This window comes from Mustela nivalis (genome assembly GCF_964662115.1).
Source record: "Mustela nivalis genome assembly, chromosome: 20".
Lineage (NCBI taxonomy): Eukaryota > Metazoa > Chordata > Mammalia > Carnivora > Mustelidae > Mustela > Mustela nivalis.
This window is the reverse complement of record NC_139039.1, coordinates 7,536,674-7,562,318: the sequence shown is the minus strand read 5'-3', so window position 1 is coordinate 7,562,318 and position 25,645 is coordinate 7,536,674. Positions and strand designations below refer to the sequence as shown.

General features: G+C 38.2%; 1 protein-coding gene across 1 annotated transcript in view; it reads left to right on the top strand.

The window, feature by feature from the left end:
* ADAM9 (ADAM metallopeptidase domain 9) overlaps positions 1–25,645 on the top strand; it is a 148,815-nt gene that overhangs the window by 76,028 nt on the left and 47,142 nt on the right. The window contains exons 13-16 of the mRNA XM_082715345.1: positions 3,796–3,888; positions 14,856–15,051; positions 20,681–20,786; positions 24,985–25,168. Coding sequence (XP_082571471.1) covers positions 3,796–3,888; positions 14,856–15,051; positions 20,681–20,786; positions 24,985–25,168 — 579 coding nt within the window. The remainder of the gene's footprint in view (positions 1–3,795; positions 3,889–14,855; positions 15,052–20,680; positions 20,787–24,984; positions 25,169–25,645) is intronic.

The window sequence follows — 25,645 nt, the reverse complement described above, 5'->3', positions numbered from 1 at the left end:
TCTTCACATAGTTGTTCAGTTTAGCTGTTCTCTTAAGTGTGAAGTAGTACCTCACGGAAGTTGTAATTTGCAATTCCTTAGGGACTAGTGATGTGGTGCCTGTTTTCAGTGGCTTATTTGCCATTTGTAGATCTTTTTTGATGATGTATCTGTTCACCTCTTCTCCACATTTTGAAAATTGGGTAGTTTTCTTCTTGAGTTTTGAGAGTTTTTCTTATATTCTGGATATAAGTCCGTTACTAGATACTAGATACGTGATTTGCAGATATTTTCTCCAGTCTCTAGCTTGTCTTTAATTACCTTAACAGTGTTTTTGGAAGACTAGAAGCTTTACATTTTGATGAAAGCCCATTTTACCAATTTATGCTTTTATGGGCTCTGCTTTTTTGGTATTATATTTCAGGAATCTTTGTGTAATCTTGAGTTGCAAAGATTTTTTCCTAGAAGCTTGTAATATTAGGGTTTACATTTAGGACTGTGATCCATTTCATCTGAATTCTTTTGTATGGTACAAGGCTTAAATTATAATTTATTTATTTATTTATTTATTTGATGCAGCGGGAGGGGTAGGGCATAAGCAGAGGAAGAGACAGAGGGAGGAGAGGCAGACTCCCTGCTAAGCAGAGAGCCTGAAGCGGGGCTCTATCCCAGGGCCCCAGGATTATGACCTGAGCTGAAGGCAGACACTTAACTAACTGAGCCACCCAGGCGCCCGAGGGTTCATTTATTTTTACATTTTTGTTGTGAGATGATTGTCAACTGATGGGAAGTTGCAAAAACAGTGCAAAGAGCCCCATGTATCTTCACCCAGTTTGCCCCCAAATTGACATTGTACGTAGCTTTATGCAATTTAAAAACCAGAACACTGACATTGATGCATTAATTAGATCACAGACATTATTCAGTTTCACCATTTTATTTTTTAGGGACCCTTTCTTTTATTTTTGAGGTACAATTCACAGAATATAAAACTGTATTTTAAAGTGCACAGTTCACTGGTATTTAGTACATTCACACACAACCACCATCTCTGTTTAGATTCACAATATTTTCACTGCCCCAAAAGGAATCCCCGTAACCATTAAGAAGTTACTCCCCATTTCTCCTTCCCCACAGTCCCTGCCAATGATTAATCTGTTTTCTGTCTCCATGGACTTACCTAGTCTGGATGTTTAATATAAATGGAACTCTGCCATATGTGTGACCTTTGTAACTGGCTTCTTTCATTTACTATAATTTTTTTTTTTTTATAAACATATATTTTTATCCCCAGGGGTACAGGTCTGTGAATCACCAGGTTTACACACTTCAAAGCACTCACCAAAGCACATACCCTCCCCAGTGTCCATAATCCCACCCCCTTCTCCCAACCCCCTCCCCCCAGCACCCCTCAGTTTGTTTTGTGAGATTAAGAGTCACTTATGGTTTGTCTCCCTCCCAATTCCATCTTGTTTCATTGATTCTTCTTCTACCCACTTAAGCCCTCATGTGGCATCACCATGGGGGTTGAATGGATCAAGAAGATGTGGTATATATACACAATGGAATACTATGCAGCCATCAAAAGAAATGAAATTTTGCCATTTGCGACAACATGGATGGAACTAGAGTGTATCATGTTTAGCGAAATAAGTCAAGCAGAGAAAGATAACTATCATATGATCTACCTGATATGAGGAAGTGGTGATGCAGTTTCACCATTTTTAACTACCATTTTTAACTGCATACGTAATTTTATTCCACTCATTGATTTATGTAAACACCACCTCAGTTAACACAGAACTATATTGTCATCACACAAAAAAACTCTCTGCTGTTACCTTTTTGTATTCATACCCACCCCCAACTCCTGCCCTGGCTACCTCTACTGTTTTCTAGCTGTAGTGTTGCCACTTCAGTGTTAGATAAATGGAGTCATAAGATATATTCTCTTTTGAGAATGTGATGCCTTTGAGGTCAGTCTAAGTTGTTGTATGTATTCATATTTCATTCCTTTTTATGAGTATTGTTCCATTGGGTGGATTTTACTGCAGAGAACTTGGAATAATGTTTATGCTGTTATTTCCACCAGCCTGCCTGGAGTTTGTTTAACCTTTGTCTAACCATGTAGAGTTGGTTTTTTTCCTAACATTTTGCTATTAGAAATGAAAAAAAAAAAAGCTGCTATGAATCGTATTCCCTTGTTTATCATCAGAGAATTAAAAAAAAAAATATGGTGTTCATGATTAAAGAGATAAAAAGTTTTAGAGATAAATGTAAATTAGATAATAAAGAACCAAATAGAAATTATAGAACTAAGACGTCCAATTTATGAAAGTTTCACTGGCTGGAACTAATAGGAGACTAATACGGCAGAAAAGAGTCAATGTGGGCAAAACTGATCAAAAGAAATACCCCAATCTGAAGAACAAATAGAAGAGTCAAAAAGAAAAATGAACAGAGCATCAGGGACATGTAGGAGATATCAAATAGTCATGTAACTGCTAATGAAATCTCAGGAGACAGCATGAGAGAAAAAATAAAATAATGGCTTAAAACCCCCCTAATTTAGGGAAAAACATTGGCTTACAATTTCAGAACACCAAGTGAACCCATGCCAGAATCATTACAAAGAAAATTTACTTCGGTGTACTGTAATCAAAGTGCTGAGATGAAGAGAAAATAGTGAAAGAAGCCAATAAAAACCAGCGGAACAAAGATATGAATGGCAGCTGATTGCCCCCCTCCCCCCCCGGAAATGCTAAGGGCCAGAAGATAATAGAATAGCATATTTACAGTTCTCAATAGAAGACACTGTCAACCTAGAATTCCGTCATAGGACAAATATTCTTCAAAAATGAAAAAAAGCTTATTTCCTTGGGCCCCTCACATCCCTCCTCCTTCTGTCCCTTCTCTTACTCTTTCCCCCTCCTTCTCCTTCTCCCTCAAACAATTCAGACCTGAACACATTAGCTGGAACGTAGAGGAGGTGTCTCTGTGGGTAGGAGGTTGTGGGATTTGGGGTGTGTGTGTGATGGGGGAGACATGGAGGTTTAAGGTGGGGTGAGAGAAGCCAGGCGAGGTAAAAAGAATGGTCACATAATGTGAAGACACACCCATAAGAGAAGTCAGACCTTGAGCATGAAGAGAGAAAGGTATTGGTGGATGCTTAATTCTGTGTGATGATTAAAGAAACTGTACGACTGAATGTATCCTCCTCCCCCAAATTCATATGTTGAAGCCCTAGCCCCCAGTGTAGCTATATCTACAGATGGGGCCTCTAGGTAAGTAATTAAGGTAAATGCAGTCAGAAGGATGGGCTTCTGATCTGACAGGGTTATTGCTCTTAAGAGAAGAGACCCCAGAGAGCTTGCTTGCTCTCTCTATCAGACCATCCAAACTGAGGAGGAGCCATCTGAGCACACAGCAAGAAGGCAGCTGTCTGCAAAGCTAGGAAGAATGTCCTTCCCAAAACCCGACTTGGCTGGAACTTTGAGTTTGGACCTCTAGCCTGTAGAACTCTGAGATAATAAATTTCTGTTGTTGAAGCCACCAGTCTATGGTATCTTGTTCTGGCAGTTCCAGAAGACAAAAAGGCATTCTCTGTATGATTTCAGTCCTTTGAAAGATGTTGAACTTTCAGTGGTTGTAGCTGAAGAGTCACTGATAACTTCAGAAGGATAGTAAGTGATTTTCCAGAGAGTAACTGCTATAGCCCAGTTTGAAAGAAGATACTAGATCTGAGATAAGACTTTGATTAATGAAAATTGATGACAATGACTCCTTTCTTTGTTGACAGTTATTTTCTTTTCACAGGAGTGTGAATCTGACCCTTGTTGTGAAGGAAGTACTTGTAAACTTAAATCATCTGCTGAATGTGCATATGGTGACTGTTGTAAAGACTGTTGGGTAAGTGTCATGAAACCACTGTGAAGGCACACACATGAGCTGTGTCTCTCCACTATGTCAGCTTTATCCAATCCTAAAGCAACGTTAAATCACAATTAGAAATCAGGTTCAGGATTCCAAACTCAGTGACAATTCACCATGTGATGAAACTGGGCTTCTTACTCGGCACCCAGGGCAGGAGAGAAGACAAGCCACACAAGGAACAAGATAACAGGAGGGCGCAGGAAGTGAACGAACCAACTCGAAGTCAGTCTGTGGGTGTGTGGTTGAGATAAGGCCTCGGTCTGTGGGTCAGCTCTCCACACTCACCGCTTCTGATGTTCAAGTAGTGAAGGATCTTGCTTCTGTTTGGAGATAATGGAGATCATTGGGACAGAGCCTTCAGTGGCAGTTACCATTTTTAGGTGGTCATAGACAAAGACTTTGACAGTTGGCTGCCAAAATCCTTCCCTTTTTAAAGGGATTTAATTAGTTTTGGGTCTCTGCAGACCTCCTCTGGTTCTTGGTGATCAGTTCCGGGGGGTCAGCTGTTGTGGGTCCTGGTGCTATCTCCTAGCTGCAGTACTTGCACTGCTCTTGTCATTGCTTGACACAGGCCCCTGCTTGATGTGGGAGACTCCATTTTGCTCTCTACATTCTACCCCATGATTCCTCTTGGCAAATTCTCTAAGGGCCATGCCAGGAATCAAATATGTGTTAAAGCAGGATGGCAAGAGTAGTTTGGTAACATAGCAAAAGATATGTTTAGGTTACTTAATCAAGTTTTCAATGGAAATCAAACAAAATCAATTAAATTCAAACCATATAAGATAAGGAGCACATCAGATCCAACCAAGATAGATACATTAAAATGAATCAAGCAAACACAAATAAGAACTCCACCTCAGAGTCACATCTAGTTGAATAAAGTCAAACAAAAAGAAGGTAAAAATAAAAAAAATACATATGGATCTTCAGTATAGACTCTTGGTGTATCCAAAAAAGAACAGTGAGGGTATGGAGAATCATAGTCTTTCTGTGATGTTTTTTCTTTTTTAAGAGTAAAAGTGCATATTTAACATTCTAATAGCATATTTAATAAGATATATAACAAAAGTGGTAACTGAAAATAATAGAAGAATTTCCTTAATGGATTCCCAAATGTGTAGAGATAATTCCATCCCATCTTTAGGTATTTTAAAGGTTTTTAGTCAGACCATGAGTCAGAACAAATCACATGTTTGAAGGAGTTTGCTAACAATTCTAGAAAGGAACATTTATTATGTTTTCTATGTCTTTGTTTAATGGAGTTAAGTTAATATTAATCACGCTGAAGCTGCATGAAGGGCCTGTGTAGCATTTTTAAAATGGGTTAGCTTGTTGGTTAAGGTTTTGTGGTCTGCTTTGAGTCCTTCCATGTTTTCATCCAAAAGTTTATCAATTTTGTCAGTTTTAACCCAAGGTATTTCTGTTATTTTAGTATGGTAAGATATTGGAAGATCTCTGTATGAATATTCTGAGATGTAGGTATCCATTTTGGTAACATTACTTATTATGTTATATTAATAGCATACAATATTTTAATATGTTCATTATTTATGGGGATAGTAGTATCCTTCATTTTAATGTGATTAAAGAATTTAACCTCTGAATAAACATTAGCACAAATTATCCAATTAAAGAGTCCCATGTTAAAAAACAACTTTTCAGGGACGCCTAGGTGGCTCAGTTGGTTGGACAACTACCTTCGGCTCAGGTCATGATCCCGGAGTCCCGGGATCGAGTCCCGCATCAGGCCCCCAGCTCCATGGGAAGTCTGCTTCGCTCTCTGACCTTCTCCTAGCTCATGCTCTCTCTCACTGTTTCTCTCTCAAATAAATAAATAAAATCTTAAAAAAAAAAAAAAACAACTTTTCAGTGGGTGCTTTTGTTAAAGAAAGAAGATTAGCATTGATTTCCAATTCATGCCGGGTATAGTACATGTTAAGAGATCATTGAAATACCATTTTTTGGGATAATGAATATCCATCTATCCATAGGGTTATACACGTTGCCAGAGTGCAGTATTACCTTGTATTTGTTGTTGCACAGCATATGAGTCATATGCTAGTAGGCTTCGATCTCCAATAGTCTTAACAATGAAAGTTTACATTTACATCAGGTTGTATTGTCACAACCTGATGGTCTCAAGAGGTCTAATTGTAAAAGAGATTCAGTCCAGTTAGAAGAATATATTTTTCCTGTTACTGTAATGTTTCTAATATTATTCCATGCTCTCTCAAGAAGGTTATTGATTCTTTAGCAACTAATTTTTAATTGTTCATTCAAATAAGTATTTCTCAGATTAAGTAAATTTTGTTGCAGGGCCTGAATCTTATGGTCACTATTATACATAAATTCCAGTTGGTATGCATGATAATCACACATAGTTTTATGGGCAATAGAATGTAATTCTTTAAATGCTAAGAAAATTTTGGAACCTAAGTTTTCTACTGCATTGTGTAAGGGGTTCACATTTTTTGAGTTCATATAATTCTTGCTTAACTTTGGATTTCTGCTTCCTGAATTGCTGAGATAATTAAGTTAGAGATGATGCCTCGTCCTACCAGGAACTTTAAAGGGTTTCTAAGTCTTATTTTGTCAATGGGTAGGTCAGGCAATGCATGGATGGTCGTTAGCTATATAAATCAGTATAGATGAGTCAATTCTAATTACATTCTTACAGTTAGGGTGCTGTACTGACCATGTATGTTCTACCCATTATGCATCTGATGGTTAGATGAATGAAAAGTATTGTTCCATATCTGGATTGTCCTCCCAAATTTTAAGTGTCAAATCTAGATCCTTTTCAGGAGATTCTAGGAGGTCTGGTGTGGTTGAGTCTGGTAATTGTTGTCTTTCTCTCTTCTCTCCTAATGTAAAAAAATCTTATTCTTTTAGTGATATCTTAATTAAGCAGATGGTGTAATTAGCTATTTTTCTACACCGTGGTTGGGTCCTGTTACCAATGTGGCAATTTCTATTATGGCAATAAGTGAAGTATCTGATTAGTTCAGCAAGACAGAGAATCGGGAGAATATTGATAATTATAAGTAATTTTTTGCCCAGCAGCATCATTAGCAGGAAACTAGATCAACACTGGATTTTTGTGTTCTAACTGATGATGTAAGTGTGCATGTATTAGACTTGTCTTATAATGAAAAGTACAAAGTAATAACCAGGGGCATAAAAATATATATCAGCTTTTTTATTTTAAAGATTTTATTTATTTATTTGACAGAGATCACAAGTAGGCAGAGAGGCAGGTAGAGAGAGAGAGGGAAGCAGGCTCCTTGCTGAGCAGAGAGCTCGATGTGGGGCTCGATCCCAGAACCCTGAGATCATGACCTGAGCTGAAGGCAGAGGCTTAACCCACTGAGCCACGCAGATACCCCTAAAGATTTTTTTTTTCTGATCTGTAGTGGAAACCCCTTCTAGTATGTAATTTTTCTTCAGGTATTCTAAGGTATGTCCATAGGAACAAGGTCCTGGATTTTCTTAAGTTGCAACTGTCCTTTAGCCCCTGTAGTCCAAGAAATGTTTCTGTGCTAAGTGTGTCTATTGTTACCTCCCTTTTTTCCGTGTCTGGGGCAGGGTTGTTTAACATCTTATGAGGACCATCTTTTTATAACCTGCCTCTCTGATTTAGCAAAAAGCAAACTATATCCAGGCCTTGTTAAAAACTTCTTTGTTTCTCTTATCAATCATAATTCTATTTTTAATAATCCATTAAATCTCTCTGTATATCCAGCAGCTATAGGATTGTGGGCTAGATGGTAATTCCATTGTAAGTCCCATAGATCACAGAGCTTTTAAACTAAGGTGGCTGCCAAATGAGTTCCCTAATCACTTTCTACTGTTACTGGTGCTGCAAAGTGAGCTGCCCATGACTCTAGAGCTCTTAGTGTTGCATGAGCTGATGGGCTAGAGGCAACCAGAGCTATCCCTAATCCTATATATGGGTCTACCATGGTAGTGGTATATATCTGTTGATAGCTGTGATTTCAAGGTTCTGTAAAGTCTATTTGTATTATAAAATTAAATGTGATAGGCTTGTAGGTATGTATCTATTGATGCAGTGTACCTGTGTTTATATATCACCTGTTTACATGTGATGCATTCTTTTAATGTTCTTTTTATTTCTTGCCAAGTAACTTTTAAGATTTCTTTCAGTGAACCATTTATATAAGGCGTGTGTTCCTATGTATGCTTTCTATGTATTTCCATAATTGTATGTGGAGTTATTAGTATTTCTGTTATTTCCTTATCTATGTGATATTGGTTTCCTGTCTTTTTAAATTTCAGTTGGTATTACTTTGAGTACCTCCTGTTTTCCATCCCTCTCTCTTTGTAACATTACTGGTGGCAATGTGTGTCTCCATCCTTTCTTATTTCTTTTTAATTTTAATTTTAAACCTTCCTTTGTTTTTTTTGCCTTAATGTCTCTTGTCAATGCATCAGCCTCATATTTTGATACCTCTGTGTTGACTTTTTTATGTGCTGACACACGTGTAACAAATTTTAATTTTCTCTGAAGCTATATATAATTCTTCCCAATATTCTCTTGACCATATGTCTTTGGCATTTATTTTAGAATCATTTCTTGGCCATTTTCCTGACCATAGGGCTACTGCCCATGAGTCAGTAAAAATATATATGGTGCTTTGATTTTCCTTTAATGATTTTCTTACAGCCAGTACTACTGCAATTAATTCTACATGTTGTGCAGATTGAGTCCTACCTTTCTCCCTGAGTATCAAATTGTCCCGGGTCTCTGTGCTACAGCTGTCTGTTGTTCTTCCAGAGACTGTGGAGGCTGATGTCTCTGTAAACTAGGCATTTGATAGACGTTTGGACCAGGGTGGGTCCTGTTTCCCTAGGTTTCGAGTATGGATTTGCCTGCCCTTCCTTGGAGTAAATTCTGGCAAGTCTATTTCCTTCTCATGTGTTTCCTCGGTGTGGAGTCTTGGTTGTCTCTGGAAAGAGGTCTCTTGAATATACCATTTCCACGTTAGTTTTGAATCAATTTGGATACCTGTCCATTCTTCTGGGCTCAGTTTTATCCAGTGGAGCAAAGGTATATGACTTGACACTGTTATTTTTTGATTTCCCGTTAGAGGTTCTATATTTTTTAAAGCTTTGTATAGCTACCATATATGTTTTTCAAATATAGAATATTTGTGTTCTGAATATGGGAACTTTGTAGTCCAAAATCCTACTGGTAGAAAATTAGGTTTGTGTTTCTTCTTTGTGCACAGGGACCATGTACCATATTCTCTACTTACCAGTATTTCTTTCTTTCTTTTTTAAGATTTTATTTATTTATTTGACAGAGAGAGATCACAAGCTGGCAGAGAGGCAGGCAGAGAGAGAGAGAAGGGGGAAAAGAGTCAGCAGAGAGCCTGATTCGGGGCTCAATCCCAGGACCCTGAGATCATGACCTGAGCCGAAGGCAAAGGCTTAACCCACTGAGCCATCCAGGCGCCCCAGTATTTCTTTTTTAATGGTTCTCTTACTGCTCAATAGTATATTGTTTGAAATGTCTTAAAAAAATCCCTTAATGTATCTAAAGCCTGTTGTTTTGCTCATTCAAAATTGGTGCCTTTTTAGTTATTTTGTAAATAGGTTTTAAGATTATATTAAGGTATGGTAGATGCTATCTCCAATATCCAAATGAGCCTTTAACTCTCTGTGCCTCTGTTTTATCTTTAGGTGGTCCTATTGCTTATATTTTATCTATTAACCTTATCTAGCATTTTCCTTCCTTCAGAAGACCATTGAATTCTTAGAAGTTTACAATGAGTGTCTGGGCCTGATATTTTTTCATTGTTAATAGTCCATCCCTTTTCCCTTAAATCCTGTATTAACTTTTCCTTTTCTTGTCTTAATTGCTCCTTATTTTTTGTTGTTATGTTATCATAGACTATTACCAGAGATTTGTACAATGATTGCTCTATATGAGTGGACAGTATAGTATGTGCTATACTGGGCTCTTTAAATATTCTCGGAGCAACCTTACAAATTGATATTGTTTGCCTTCCCATGAGACTTTGGTGTATTCCTGGCTTTCTCCTATAACAGGTATTGCAAAAACCATGTCTGACATATCTATAGTCACATAATATTTTCCATTATAACTAGTTATCTTTTAAATTACTTCTTTTCTGTCAGGTAATGCTCCCATTGATTTTGGTGATACTTTATTTAGATTTCTATAATCTGTTGTTACCCTATATTGTCTACTAGGTTTTAACACTGAACATGTGGGACAATAAAACTGGATGACATTCCTGGAATAATTGTACTGTCTTTTAATAATTCCATCATCTTTTCTGTTACCTCCTTACATACCCATTTTAATGGGTATTGTTTAGTAAATGATTCCCTATGGAGTCTGGGGAGTTCTATGCTAAGCATATATTCATTTTTTTTTTTTTTAAGATTTTATTTATTTGACAGAGAGAGAGAGAGAGAGATCACAAGTAGGCAGAGAGGCAGGCAGAGAGAGAGGAGGAAGCAGGCTCCCCGCCGAGCAGAGAGCCTGATGCGGGGCTCGATCCCAGGACCCTGAGACCATGACCTGAGCCGAAGGCAGAGGTTTAACCCACTGAGCCACCCAGGCGCCCCTATGTTAAGCATATATTCTTATTTTTATTTCTTTTGAATGGCATCCATTCCTCATATAATTTTGGAATTAAATCCATTCCTATAATATTTTCTAGCTGCAGTGCACTCACAAAAGTATGTCTCACAGGTTCTGTTCTTACATTAATACTTCTGTTTCTATGGATTTTTCCTCCTGATTCTTCAGTATTTATAGTTTTTCCTTCATTAGGTCTTTCTTTCTTTAATAATGATATTTGGGATCCTGTACCTACCGAAAATGTGTCTGTTCTTATTTCCTTTCCTATTTTTAATGCTAATTGCATATGTGGCCTATTATCCCTGGATTTGGTGGCCTTCCAATCCATTCTGAGGTCCTCTCGTTTTTTATGAAGAACATTTTAGTAAATCTGTTGTTCCCTTTCCTATACTGTTTGCTGGTATACTTCCTCCTCTTTTAATGGTTTCAGTGAAATGTTTCTTTTTTCCTCCTCTTCTGTCTCGATTTTTGTATCAATTTCTATTATTTTCTGTATTTCTTGGCTCTCTGTTTCTAACTAATTTCTGTTCCATGTGACTTCTTATTGATATTTCTTTGATTTCTTTCTGGATATATTCGCTGTTCCCTCTTTTTTGATAGTTCAGATAATTTTGTGTTCTCTCTCTGCAAATGGTCTGCTCATTGTGTTTGCAGATACCTGCACAGTATTATTACTTGTGAACTTTCTGGTGTGGTCTCTTTCCACAGATGATTGCCTGTGTGTTCATTTTGTGAGTAGTTCAGGTGCCCTTGAGGGCCTAGATACATCCCGCTAATGTGATTGCTGTTTCCTGAGCTGTCAGTGTTATCTTATGTGTGCCTGATGATCTGCATATATTTATTACATCTTGCATGGTATGGCATCCTGCTAGCACATTTGTAAATGACATCTTTATGTTTTCCGGGGCTCCTAACAGCAGTGCTCTTTTAATCCCATTAGTGCCTGGCACCTCAAAGGATGTGGTGAATCTTCCCTGAGTGTCATAGATCAGAACCGGAATAACCAATTGGTGGCAATGCAGTTGAGCCTGCTCTAAGTCAGTCCAATTCTATTTATCTCCAAATTTCGTGGGGTCTAGATAAGAGTTTACTTTTCTCCATGCCAAAGCAATCCAGGGCCAGAGGGATAGAATTTTGGTGGTTTATTTCTCCTTCATTTCCTTGGTTTAAAGAGGGATTTTCAGCTAAAGAAGATATCCGAGGCATCTCTGCCCCGATAATGCTGTTGTATTTGCCCCATTATCCCATACATGAAGCATCCAGTCTGTATCAGATATATGCTTTTGACAAAATTCTGTTCTAATCTTTTGAGGTGGAGCATGACTGTATTCTCTTGTCCTCTGCTATTTCCACAGGTTTTCTTGTCCATTACTGTAACCTGATACTTTCTTCCTGGTAATTATAGGTCTGCTGTGATAATTTATCCTCCTTCCGACCCCCCTGCCCCAGGGTCATCATAGTCTCCTGGATCCTCAGGATGGGGATCCTGGGGTCCTAAGGGGTTATTGTCCTTTAAATTTTAAATTATTCATTGATTTGGCCTGCCTCATTACTTAATTAGCTAGCTCTTTGCCCTTTGTCTGCCCTGGCCTAACTGCGAGATGGTTTTTATAGGTAAGATGGGAACCTCTGCAGTGGGCGCCTGGGACACTAAGGGCTTTACATTTTTAGAATCCTTCAGATCCATGACTGCATCTCCTGGGGTCCTGATTGTGAGCTTCTTTCTAACTTCTAATTCTATGGAGCTCCACAGGTCTTCTATACAATGTATAGAAGTACAAAGTATACAAAGTGTATACAAAGTATGGTGTCAGGCCTCTGGGCCCTTTTCACCATCCTTTTTGGGCTTTTACCTAGTGCACACATCTTTCTTCCTTTTTTATAACCTAGCAGCTGTTATATACAATTTCTTAACTATGTAAAGCTCTAGTTCCCACTTATACCCTAGGATATTTATACAGATTTTCCTATAATTTTTGTCTACGCCTTTCTGCCAAGTTATAGATTAATTTGGCCAGTAGTGGCATATATCTTTGTAGTACCTACAAATGGTTTAATTTTTCTTGGCCCTCCAAGTGCCTTTCTGAGGCAGTGTCCCTTGGTCTCAGCTTTGGCTAGTTCTGCCGTGCCTGACAAACAAAGGCGTAACCCCAGACGAGCTTTGGCTGCTGACTGCTCCCTGCATAGAACCAGTCTTTCTTTCACCTGCCTGGGCCAACCGTAGGATTTCACTCTCAGTGAGACTCTGGGGAACCCTATATTCACATAAATTTATTGCCCAGTTTATTATTTTCAGTTCAGCTATAGTCAAATTCAAGCAAGACTTTAGGAGTCTTTTCTGATTCTTCTAAATTTTCTAACACATGATGAGTCAATGACAATGAATCCTGCCAACAACATGAGTTGTGTCTTTCTATGATGTCAGTTTTATTCAGTCATAAGCAAAGTTAAATCACAATCAGAAACCAGGTTCAGGATTCCAAACTCAGTGACAGTTCACTATGTGATGAAACTAGGCTCCTTACAAAGTACCTGGAGCAGGAGAGAAGACAAGGCACACAACAAACAAGGTAGCAGAAGGGCGCAGGAAGTGAAAGAACTGTGGACGTGTGGTTGAGACAAGGCCTCCATCTGGTCTGGGTCAGCTTGCTGCACTCACTGCTTCTGATGTTCAAGTGGTGAAGGCTCTACATTCCATTTGGAGATTAATCATGCAGAGCCTTGGCGGCAAGGTCTGAAGAGTCTGATGGCTTGCTGCCAAAATCCTTCCCTTTTTAAAGAGGTTTAATGAGTTTTGGGTCTCTGCAGACCTCTTCTGGTTATTCTCTTATCAGTTCTGGTGGTGTCAGCTAACATGTGTCCCGGATGATATCTCCTAGGGGCAGTACCTGAACTACTTGTGTCATTGCTTGACACAGGGCCCTGCTTGATGCAAGAGACTCCATTTTACTCTCTACAGTAAGGAATTCCTCCCTATTTGGAAAAAAGTAGAAAAAGGACAAATAGGGATATATTAAAGTTCATGTTTTCTGATCTGTAAGAGAGCACTATTTTTACATGATTTTATGAAAAATTTTATGCCACTTGTTTATAATTTTGAATTACATTCTTTTATAACAAGTGGTCTTGTGAGACTTTTATTTTAAGGAGAAACTTTTTTTTTCTGATTTTAAGAGTGATCTGGGGCACCTGTGTGGCTCAGTGGGTTCAGTGTCTGACTCTTGATCTCAGCTCAGGTCTTGATTTTGGGGTCATGAATTCAAGCCCTGTGTTGGACTTCACGCTGGGCATGGAGTCTACTTAAAAAAAAAAAAAAAAAAAAGAAAGTAATGTGTTTGTTTGTTTTTTTATAAATAATTTAATAATACCAAAGTATAGGAAGTATGCAGTGAAAGATGCTCTATCATTTTACCCTCCTCAGGTAGCCATTGTTGGTAATTTGTTAACTTTACATACTCTTTTCCTATATAAATGTGAATGCATGTGTATATGTATTGTGTATAAGTGTGTGAACACAGATACACTTATTTTTACTACCTGCTTTTTTCAGTAAGGTACCATAGACTTTATTCATATAGTTCTACATGGTTACGTAGTTAATACTGTTTTATGTGGTTATACCATAATTTCTTTATGGAGTCAACTAATGATGGCTGTTTAGGTTGCTTCTAATTTTTGTTTCTAAGTGGGATTGTTGGGATAGAGTATACATGTTAAAAATTTTGACACGTATTATATACCTTCCACAAATGTACCAGTCTATACTTCTGCCAGCAGGGTAATCAAATTCTTGCTGTGCTGACATTGGTTGCTAGCAAGTATTATAATCCTGGTTAGTCTGATGGGCATAAAGTGCCTTCTTTTTTTTAAGATTTTATTTATTTATTTGAGAGACAAAGAGCATGAACAGGTGTGGGGTAGAGGGCAGAGGGAGAGGAAGAAGCAGACTCCCCGCTGAGCTGGGAGCCCAATGTGGAACTCAATCCCAGGACCCTGGGATCATGAACTGAGCGGAAGACAGATGCTTAACTGACTGAGCCACCCAGGTGCCCCAAGTGTGAAGTGCTTTTAAAGTTTTAATTTGCATTTCTTTTGGTTATCATGAGGTTATATTTTTTTCATTTTCTGTATTTCATGGCTTTTATGAGTTGCCTGTTATCAGACTTTGCTCATATTTCTGTTGGTTTTCTAATATTTTGTTGTTGTTAGAACTTTTTATAGATATAAATACTGTGGCTTCAGATTTGATTAATTTGTGTAGAGATTGTCCTGATATTCCTGTTTAATTTGAATTTTATTACCCTAGTTCCTTCCAGGTGGTACTTTATGCAGAGGAAAAACCAATGAATGTGATGTTCCGGAATACTGCAATGGTTCTTCCCAGTTCTGTCAGCCAGATGTTTTTATTCAGAATGGGTATCCTTGCCAGAATAACAAAGCCTATTGTTACAATGGCATGTGCCAATATTACGATGCTCAGTGTCAAGTCATCTTTGGCTCAAGTAAGACATTTTAACTGTAATTGAAATTGGTTGTTTTGATTTTGTGCTTCAGTTTTTGTTAAAAATGTAAAGACAACATTATTGATAAAATTTCAGTTTTCCTGTTATATATCCCTCCTTCCTTCTTCATGACCAGTCCTGTTCATGAATTTGATATGTGCAAATTCAGTTGATGGTTTTTGCTTTTCATTCCCTCTCTTTTTATTACCTTTCTATTCTATATGTATATAAAGAGAATAAATATATATTTACTTAGTATCATGTTCTAGTTTTAATAATTTTATATAAAAAGTATGGTATATATACATATGGGTCTGCTGTTTTCATTGCTCACTTAAAATGTTTTTGATACATTTGATTAAAATATCAATACATTATGATACATTTAGATCACAGTACATTAGAGTATTTCATTATGTAAATGGAATCCGTTCTCATGCTGATGGATATTTAGGATGTTTGAAAGTTTCCTGCTTTCTCTATTTAAAGTTTTCATTTTTATCAAAGTTATATATACATATTAAAGAGCCAGATTTTTAAAAATAAGTTTTTATGAAAAAGTGTGCTTCCACCTAATAGCCCCATTCACTGGGGCAACCACTTTTCACTTTTTCTAGCTGATTATTCTGTTATTTGCTTCAGGTCTTTAGATAATCTCTTGGTAATGCCATTTTTTGATTTTTCCATTCTAGGTATTAACCATTAATTTCTCACTATGGAAGATGAGAATTTAAAATTCTTTCCTTCTTTTAACCCTTGTCAACTGCCATCATATTCTTGGTCTTTTTCCATTCTTCATTCTTTTACTGTAGATTATTATGATTTTAGTTAAAGCTCTGCGGATTGATGTGGTACTGTGATTTATAATTAGAAAAATATATTTGATCTTTGTCCAGTTCCTGGCATCAAGCTTTTGAAACTTTTTGGAATTTCCTAAGTGAAGAAAGCTATAAATGTGTCTTTTGTTGTGTTAATGAAGTAACATTTGGAAAGCTCCTAGGTAACCCAAGGGTGGGGGCTGGTTGCCCAGGGAACCAACCAGTGTGATTAGAGGGTTAGAACTTTCAGTTCCCCCACCTCTAGGAAGGGGAGAGGGGCTAGAGATTGAGTTAATCACTAATGGCCTGTGGTTTAATCTACCATACCTATGCAGTGAAGCCTCCATAACACCCCAAAGGGTTAGGGTTCTGAGAGCTTTTCCAGCTTGGTGAACAAGTGGATATTCTGGGAAAGTTGTACTTGGAGAAGGTATGGAAGTTTCAAGCCCCTTCCCTCACACCTTCCCCTATGTATCTCTTCCATCTGGCTATTCCTGAGTTATATCCCTTTACAAAAATTAGTAATCTAGTAAGTAAAAATGTTTCTCAGTTCTGTGAGCTGCTCTAGCAAATTAATTGGACCCAGGAAGTCGGTTGTGGGGACTTCTGATTATAAATACATTTATGACAAAAGGGAAGAAATACTCATGACAATTGAAGTCCTAGGTTCTGTAACTGGTCATGTGGTCATAGCTGGTAGGTTTAACAACTTTCTTCATTATCCATTCCATATATCCTTTGTCTTCACCAAGCACATCAGTAGGTCGTAGTTTTTAACCTGCAGAGTGACCCAAACTTTTATTCTTGAAGGCTCTGGGCTGCGTGACGTGAATTGGGTTACTATAGCTTTCCATTGGTCTCAGTCACAGGGCATACTAATACTAAGAGTCACCCTATGAGGTCTCCCGTATTCCATGGAGATTCTCCCTTATCTCTGTTGTGTGGTATTAGTCCAGTGCTACTTTGGCACAATGGAGTAGTAGTAAAGTTCAGACAGCACAGTAACTCCCTTCTTTGTCTGTTCATTCAGAAGTATGAGAAGTGTAAAATGGCTGGGTTTAAGTCTTTTTTTTTTTTTTTTTTTTTTAGATTTTATTTATTTGTTTGACAGAGAGTTAGCGAGAGAGGGAATACAGCAGAGGGAGTGGGCAGAGGGAGAAGCAGGCTTCCTGCCAAGCAGGGAGCCTGATGTGGGGCTTGATCCCAGGACCCTGGCATCAAGACCTGAGCCAAAGGCAGATGCTTAATGACTGTGCCACCCAGGCACCCTGGGTTTAAGTCTTAACATCTAGTTCAGTAGAATCGTTGTTGTGTTTCCTGATGGAAGCATTCCTCTTGGAACTAAGATCTCTAGGATAGCAGGAACATAAGGTGGTAGGAACAGGAAGCAAAAATTTTGCTAGAGGGTCACTAGGAGAAAGAGTGGTGCCACTTCCACTTCTACCTCATGATTTCTGGACCAGTGGGGCCTGATGTAATGACTTATCTTTCACTTTTGAAAGGAACTATAGATATATCCCATACCACCAGCCCCTAGAAATTTCACAGAGGTAGAAGACCCCTGATTTTTTTTCTTTCTGACATGCAGTTTGTTTTACTGATTGATCTACAGCGTTGCTACTTCTTGCTCACTAGGTTCAGTCAGATAATGGCATCCATAGAATGGATGGAATTATCTTTCTTCCAAAAGATAAGAAAAAGTCGATCAAGATCCCCCCAAACTAACTTATGGTGTAGGGCTGGAGAGTTGCTGTACCCCTGAGAGAGGACCTTGGAGGTGTGTTGCTGGCCCCGCCAGCTGAAAGCAAAGTGCATCTGGTGATGGTTAGCAGCTGGGGTGGAGAGAACAGTACCTGCCAGGTCAGCAGCTGCGTCCCAGGTGCCAGGAGATCCGTGAATGTGCTCAAGCAATAGAACCACAGTAGCTAGAGCAGCACTTACCTCCCCAGCTGCTTGAGCTTCTGATAATCCACTCTCGTTCTCCAAGATCAGTCTGTCTTCTGCACAGGCCAGATAGCTTAGTTGACCTGGATTACCTTTCCAGTCCTTAATGGTGGTACTGACTTTGCAGTGGTTCCTGGATTGTGATATTTATTCCTTTTGGTTTACTGTTTTCCTAGGTAGTAGCAGTTCTAGTGACTTCCAGTTGGCCTTTCCTGCCATAATGGCCCTGACTCCATGGGTCAGGGAGCCAGCATGGGGATTCTGCTAGTTGCTGATTGTGTGTGTTCCAGTCGTGCATTTTGGAACTGGAGAAATAAGCCCAGGATGGGTTTGGGATGCAGTGGGCCTCCTGTGAGTGAGGAGGACCTGAGCTGAAGCTCCATTGATAGCTGACCTCCATAGCTCCCAACTTTGACTGGTAGGCCACCGTGATGTTTTGGGTCTTCTGGATTCAGTGTTGGTTCAGAGCCAGTGTCCAGTAGTTCCTGAGAGGTCTGATGATTTTCGTTTTGCACAATGCCGGGTTAACCTGGTGTATGGCCATAGATCCTGTTGGGGAAGGACTGGAAAAAGAGTAAGAGTATACATTTTGGGCTGTGAATCAAGTGTCTACCTGAAGAGGACCAGTCCTCCCGTTCATGTAGGGGGTTCTGGGTGTGTAATAAGGCTCAAGTTTGGCAGTTGATTGAGGGCCTATTACACTGTTTTGTTCATTTGACCTCGAACTTTATACAGATGTAGTAAAAATTTACTGGTACACTTCCTCTCTTTTTATTTCTAGGAGCACCATGATCAGCTAACTATAGCCATAGGTCTGTGCAAGTCAGACTTTCTGATTGCTTCTTTGACTTTGCTGTTTGTTATGCCAAAGGATATCAAGTAGCTGTAATTCAGTAGTTCTGGTGAAGAACCATAGGGAGTGTACACTGAGGCCTGGCAGCACCTTTTGTTAGTCTGATTTTTATTACACACTGATGCTAGCTGTATTCCTGCAGTGATAGTCTTTATTGTATGGCATCTTGTGTTTCCTTTCTCGGGTTCAAGTGATTGAGGTTCTCAAGGAAAAGGTTGCTTTCAGCATAATGAGGCAGATTGCTTTGTTTGATAATTGACAATGATGGGCTTATGCCCAAACCGTGCTGGGATCTTGTTTTCCTATCTTCTTCTGTTTCTCTCTTGAGTCAGTAAAAACAGGAACAACACCACATTCAAGTGAATAAATAAGTGAGCACTAGATGTTTGTTGAAACTTAGTCATTAAGACAGCAGAGAGTTACTAACAGGAGCTTTTCTGTATCTTTCCAGAGAGATACTGGTAAACTATATCCATTACTAATCAGGGCGTGGGACACTTAGTAGGGGATTAATACATATTTAAGAAAGAAAGGAAAGAAGAGGGGACGGAGAAGGAGGAAAGGAAAGGAGACCCGAATCCTCTGTTTTTATTTTTATTTGTCTCAATTAAGAAGATCAGTTATGGGTACCTGGGTGGCTCAGACAGTTAAATGTCTGCCTTCAGCTCAGGTCATAATCTCCAAGTCCCGGGTTTGACCCCCATATTGGGCTCCCAGGTCAGCAGGAAGTCTACTTCTCCCTCTCCTTCTGTTTCTCCCCCTGCTTGTGCGCTCTCTCAAATGAATAATAAAATCTTAAAAAAAAAAAAAAAAGAGGCTCCTTCATGAGTATTGTGCTAGATCTCTCAGAAACTAGATGTTGACTTTGATCAGATTGCTGCTGCCTCTAGTTTCTGTCTCTTGTTCTGTTATAGCCCTTATTTTACGGTGGGTCAGAAAGGGATTGAGCCAAGAGGACTAAAAAATTAAATGGGATGTATTTGTGTTAATCAGGTCATGGTATAGAATAGTGGAGATCTGTCAACTTCTGATCCATTTTGCAAAAATAAGCCACTCATCGCAGACTAAAAAATTATAACGGATACATTTTAACAAGTTAAATACTGGTATTTAGCAATGATGCCATCTTCATGGAGGCCTACGGAAAAGCCGAGGACTAAGTGAACTAGACTTACTTTTCTTTTTGGAGATTATCTGGATTTGTAGAGCTTCTCTTCTGTGGAAGGGCCCCGCTAGGGATGCTGCCACGTGCTGTTTGCCCTGTGTGGAAGGTTTCTGTTCCCTTTCCATGTCCTGTGGTCCTCTGCCTCTTTCTCATTCCAGCTCCCCCCCGCCCCACAGTCATTTTCTTTTAGCCAAAACAACATAGCGATAGATGTGCAAGATAGGCAAGTGAATTACTTTTTTCAATAGAAAGTACTGGCATTTTGGCTTAAAAATATTTTCAAGGAAAGTTTTTTAGGAATGTGTAATTGGCAGGTGAACTGAACATGAAGTGCTAACACTTACATAAGATGCAAGAGAGCAAGAATGGTTCGCTACTTCCTCAGCTGTCATGGTTGTTTGCCAATCTGTCATGTGAGTGGGGGGCATCTAAATTCAGCATCCAAATGTGGTAAATGAAAAAAACCAGTAATAATAGCTGGCAGTCTTTTAATCAGCCCTTCCGAGCCTGATCTAACGAGGCAGCAGGTATGTGTTTGAGAGGCTGAGAACAGATACTCCGAGACCACCACCAGGCTGTGTGCACCTTTTCATTTATTTGTAATGTCATCTTGTTTAATGGCATTTCTTTTAATGACTTTTCTTTGAGCCCAGGGTAACTTTTAAATACTCTCTAAGCTTTACTTTTACATTTCATTAAGGATAAAATTGGATCAAAAATGTTCTACCTGTGAGGCTTGAAACATTTTAGAAGGTGTTAAAGCAGTTCATCCTCGTGTGTGGGTTGACATAGGGAATACTTTTATTTCTGCATTAAATTGCCATTTTTTTTTTTTTTTTAATGTTACAGAAGCCAAGGCTGCCCCAAGAGATTGTTTCATTGATGTGAATTCTAAAGGTGACAGATTTGGCAATTGTGGCTTCTCTGGCAATGAATACAAGAAGTGTGCCACTGGGTAAGTGAAGACAAGGCTGTGAAGGAATGTGCAAGAGTGTAAGACCAGTCATCTCTGATATCTTTTATATAGTTCCTTGCATCTGCTTGCTTTCTCCCCCTTAAATACTGAAATTTCCAAACTTGAAAATTTTCTAACAAAGCTTTAGAGAGACTCTGAGAACTAGTAAAATAATTCATTTCTTTTGATGTTCATTGCCTAAAATCTAACAGATTGTAGAATCTTTGGTTTTCTTTATTCTACAGTAAGAACCTCAAATAAACATTCTTCCTCTTCTTTTTTGTCATTAAAAGATTAGGTTGATAAATGTGTAAATAAAGGTATCTGCAGTCTTCATTCTGGATGTTGTTATGTTCTTGCTCTCTGTAATTTTATTTTTTATTTTTGAAAAGATTTTTTTTTGTTTATTCGTCAGAGAGAGAGAGAGAGAGAGAGAGCACAAGCAGCAGGGAGCAGCAGGCAGAGGGAGAAGCAGGCTCCCCACTGACTGGGGAGCCCAATGCAGGACTCGATCCCAAAACGCTGGGATCATGACCTGAGCCAAAGGCAGATGCTTAACCAATGCTTGACCCAGGCGTCCCACTCTCTATAACTTTAAAGTGACAGATTAAAACTTTCTTGTTTCTGTAGTATTTGTGTATGGTAAAAAATTAATAATTATTAAAAAATTGTAAATGAGAAAATGGTCATCCATAATCTCCATGGGTATATATTTACTGATTTCAGTGTATTTCTTCCTCTCTTTTTGTTTCTTTGTGCTATACATGCACACACTGATATTTTGTGTAATTGAAATTATTCTGAAATACTGTGCATCTCTTCTCCCGGCTCCACCTCCTACTTTGCCAGTTAGTCTAAGCAACTCTAGTGAAACAATGTTTGCTAAGAAGAAATAACAACAGTGATCTCCATGTTGCGAAATCCAACTGAAATTTTTAGGTCTTCATGCTACTTGACTTTTAGTAGCATTCAGTTATGCTGACCATTTTGTTCTTGAAGAAACCTCCCTCTTTCCTTGGCTTCTGTGTGGAAATTTCTTCTAGTGTTCTTTTCTGTGTTTCCAGTTGCTCTTTGAATGTGTTTATTTGTAGGCTCATCTTTATCTACTCAGCCATTAAATGCTGTGAGACACCAGCTGTGGCGGCCTACATGTGGTCCTTCTGCCACAGGGCCTCCGTCCTTGCTGTTCCTTCTGGCTGGCATGTTCTCCAGTCCTCCAGATCTTACGTTCAAAGACTTCCCCATCTTTCTTCACAGAACCAGATGCCCTCTTATAGGTGTTCTTACTGCTGTGTACCTTTCCCCCCTTAATCTTAGTCCATTTATTTTGTTCCAATTCTTTAACAATTAGTTATTAATATATGGTGTATTTCACAGAATATTCAGAATTTACCTTTCTTGAAACAAAACAGAGTAGATGGAGGGAAAATAAAAAAAAATCAAAGTATTTCAAAAAGGGATATGAACATGACTTTTGATATCTATCTTACATAGTTTTAAAAGTAGTTGTAGATATAAGTTCTCTTGTAATTATATAACACTTTTTGAGGGGAAGTCAAATTATTATTCTTTTTTTTCCAAATTATTATTCTTAATATATTTTTAGTATTTTTAATTCCATGGGAAGGTTTTATGTCCAAACCACTGCCCTAAGAACGATCATTTCCAACTATCATGTAATACCTGGTCAATATTAAGATTTCTCCAGTTGTCCTTAAATTGTGTTTCATAGCTGCTTTTTTTCCACATTAGGATCTGTTAAGAATCATACATTGCATTTAATTGTCATGTCACTTAAGTCACTTTTAATCTAAAATAGTCTTCTTCATTTATTTTTTTCTTTTTAGTGATAGTGCCTTAAGGAAATAACTGGGCCAGTGGCCTTTTAGAATGGCCCATGATCTGGATTTGTTAGTCTCTTCTCATTGTTGTTTAACTTGTGTCTCTATCCCTTGATTTCTCTATAAATCAGAAGTTTAAAGTCTTAATTAAATTTAAAGTCTTAATTCAGGTTAAACATTTTAGGGAAGAATACTTCATGACTGGTACGTTATGTCAAGGAGGCACATAATTCTGGATAAATTCATTTTATTAGTGATACTAAGTGGCCATGACAATATCTTGCAACTTGTAGAGTTGTTTTGCCCATTACAGCTATCAGATAATATGTGGAGGAGTGATGATTTTATACAATATGAATAGCCAGTTTCCCACCAGTGTTTTACTTTGTGGTTTTAGCATGCATTGATGATCCTTGCCAGAAGCAATTATTCTATTGAGGCTTGTAATAGAATTTTCCTTTATAAGAGTGACAATCTCTTAGCTTTGTTGGCTGCTTGCATTCCTTATTTTCTGAATTGCCTTTTTTGTATCTTTGCTAATCTTTTCTGTGGACATGTTTTTTTTTTTTTTTTTTTCTTATTGATTTGTAACCGCTTTTTAATATGTCACCAATACTACACACGAAACCTAAGTATATCATAGGAATGTGAATTTTGGTAGGCTCCAACAGATGTTAACTTAGGTCTGCTTTATACTATGTTTTGTTTTAGAGATTTTCCTATCTAATTTCAACCAACTATGTGGATAGACATTGTTATTTATCTCTTGTTTTTCAGATGAAGGAACTGAAGCTGAGAAAGTGTAAGCACTTTATTCAAGTTAACTAGTAAATAATTGGTGACTTAAGAATAAATGTAAAGTTGTGACAAAATTACTAACTCGAGTGCAGGATAGAGTGAAGAGGAGACTTAATAGTATATGCAAAAAGTAAATAGGGATTTTAGCTAGTGATCAGTTCAAGGGCATCAATAATGTAATGTATTTACTGTAAAAGCTACTGTAGGGTTGCCTGGGTGCCTTAGTAGGTTGGGCTTCTGCCTTTGGCTCAGGTCATGATCCCAGGCTCCTGGGATCAAGTCCTGCTTTGTTTGGGCTTCTTGCTTACTGGGGAGTCTGCTTCTCCCTCTGTCCCTCCTCCTGCTTGTGCACTCTCTCTCAAATACATAAATAAAATCTTAAAAAAAAGGCTGCTGTAATCTTGGGCTTAATAGTCGTACAGTATCTAAGATAAAGGAAACGTGAGCTCCATTTTGTTCTTTGCTTGTCAGGCTATAACTGAAATTTCATGCCCTACTCTGAGTACTGTTCTTCAAGAGGCTGTGAGACAAACAAACTATTTAGAGGGGGAGATCCTTGTTCCATAAGAAATGATTGTAGGGTATTGCTCTGTTGAAGTAAGTATTTAGGAACTACATGGTAATTATCCTAAAATAGCTGCCATGTGTGAGAAGGAAAAGACATTAGCTGTGTGATCTCATGTGGAAGGTCTGGGACCAATGAGGAACAGTTATAAGGAGATAGATTTTAACTCAAGAAGTAAAATAGTTTTGTGATATCTAGAATGAAAACTTTTAGGGACTAGTGAGTTAGAGGATTAGGTGAATTCAAGGAAAATTACATCCTATATCACTTGGCAGTGATACCGTAAAGGAGATTCAAGTGTAGGGTAGTTGCTTGGATCACAAGACAGTCAAGTAGAAGATTTCAATATAGCATCATCAGAGTTGATGGTAGTGGTATTTAGCGTGTTATGAAAGGTTATAGGAAGGGTATTGAGCTAACACAGCCTTGGTGATAAGAGTTATAGTTAGGCATACCTTCATAATGCTTGTTGTAATGCTGAACCAGTGAATTGAATTAGTGAATTAATAAGTTGAGTCTTTAAGTAACTAAGAGTTAACCCAAGCCAAGAAGTGTGGAGTCTTTTTTTACTTTACAGTACAGAATCTAATTTTCTCCTTACTGTAACTCTATAAGAAGTCACAATTAAACTTTGGGATAGTCCTATTATTTTGAAATAATATGTGTGAAAACATTTGCAAAGTTATATTTATAAACAACTTTTTCCTCAGACTTTTTCGAGCTCTAGATAGATAGTAAAGAGAGATTAGGTGTGGGGGAAGAAGAAGCATGAGCACCACCTGGTACCCTACTAATCTCCATGTTAGCATCCACTTACCTCTTATCCATATTTGAAGAGAACTGCTTTGAAGTCTTTGCTCTCATATACTTTCTCTGTTGAGATTCCCTTCAGCTAAATATAAATAAACTTTCTTTATGTATCAAAATACACAATTTTCCTTTTGTATCTACACTGGGTATATTTTATGTTTGCATTATTCCTCTATCTTTATAGGAATGCATTGTGTGGAAAGCTTCAGTGTGAGAATGTCCAAGACATGCCTGTATTTGGAATCGTTCCTGCTATTATTCAGACTCCCAGTAAAGGCACCAAGTGTTGGGGTGTGGATTTCCAGCTAGGATCAGATGTTCCAGATCCTGGGATGGTGAATGAAGGCACAAGATGTGATGATGGAAAGGTAATCAAAATGATTTTTCTCTATGAAGTAAAGTTAAAAAAATTTTTAAAACTTTATACAAAGTAAGTTCTTTTCTGATTTATAAAAGAAATCGGTATTTATTATAGGGATTTTAGAAAATACAAAGCCACCAAGGACAAAATTAAGAATGATTGTTATTCTACTATCCAGATTTCACTGACAGTCTGTATTATAGCCCCTGGCGTGTGTTGCAATATACTGTGCATATTTCTTTCTCTGATCAATGAGCTATAATTTATTAGCTGATCGAGTCTGCTGGTGTGGGAGCACCTAGGTGATTGCCAGGGTTGTGTAGGTGTGTATGCTTGTGTGTTTCTGCACTAGAAATGGCAGAGTGAACATCTGCCCATGCTCCCTGTGACCCTGATCACTGTGGTTTGGATCAGCTCCTCACTTCCTACCAGTGGTTCTCTATGAGAAAATGAGTTAGGCCAAATTCCTTTTTGGGGAAAATAT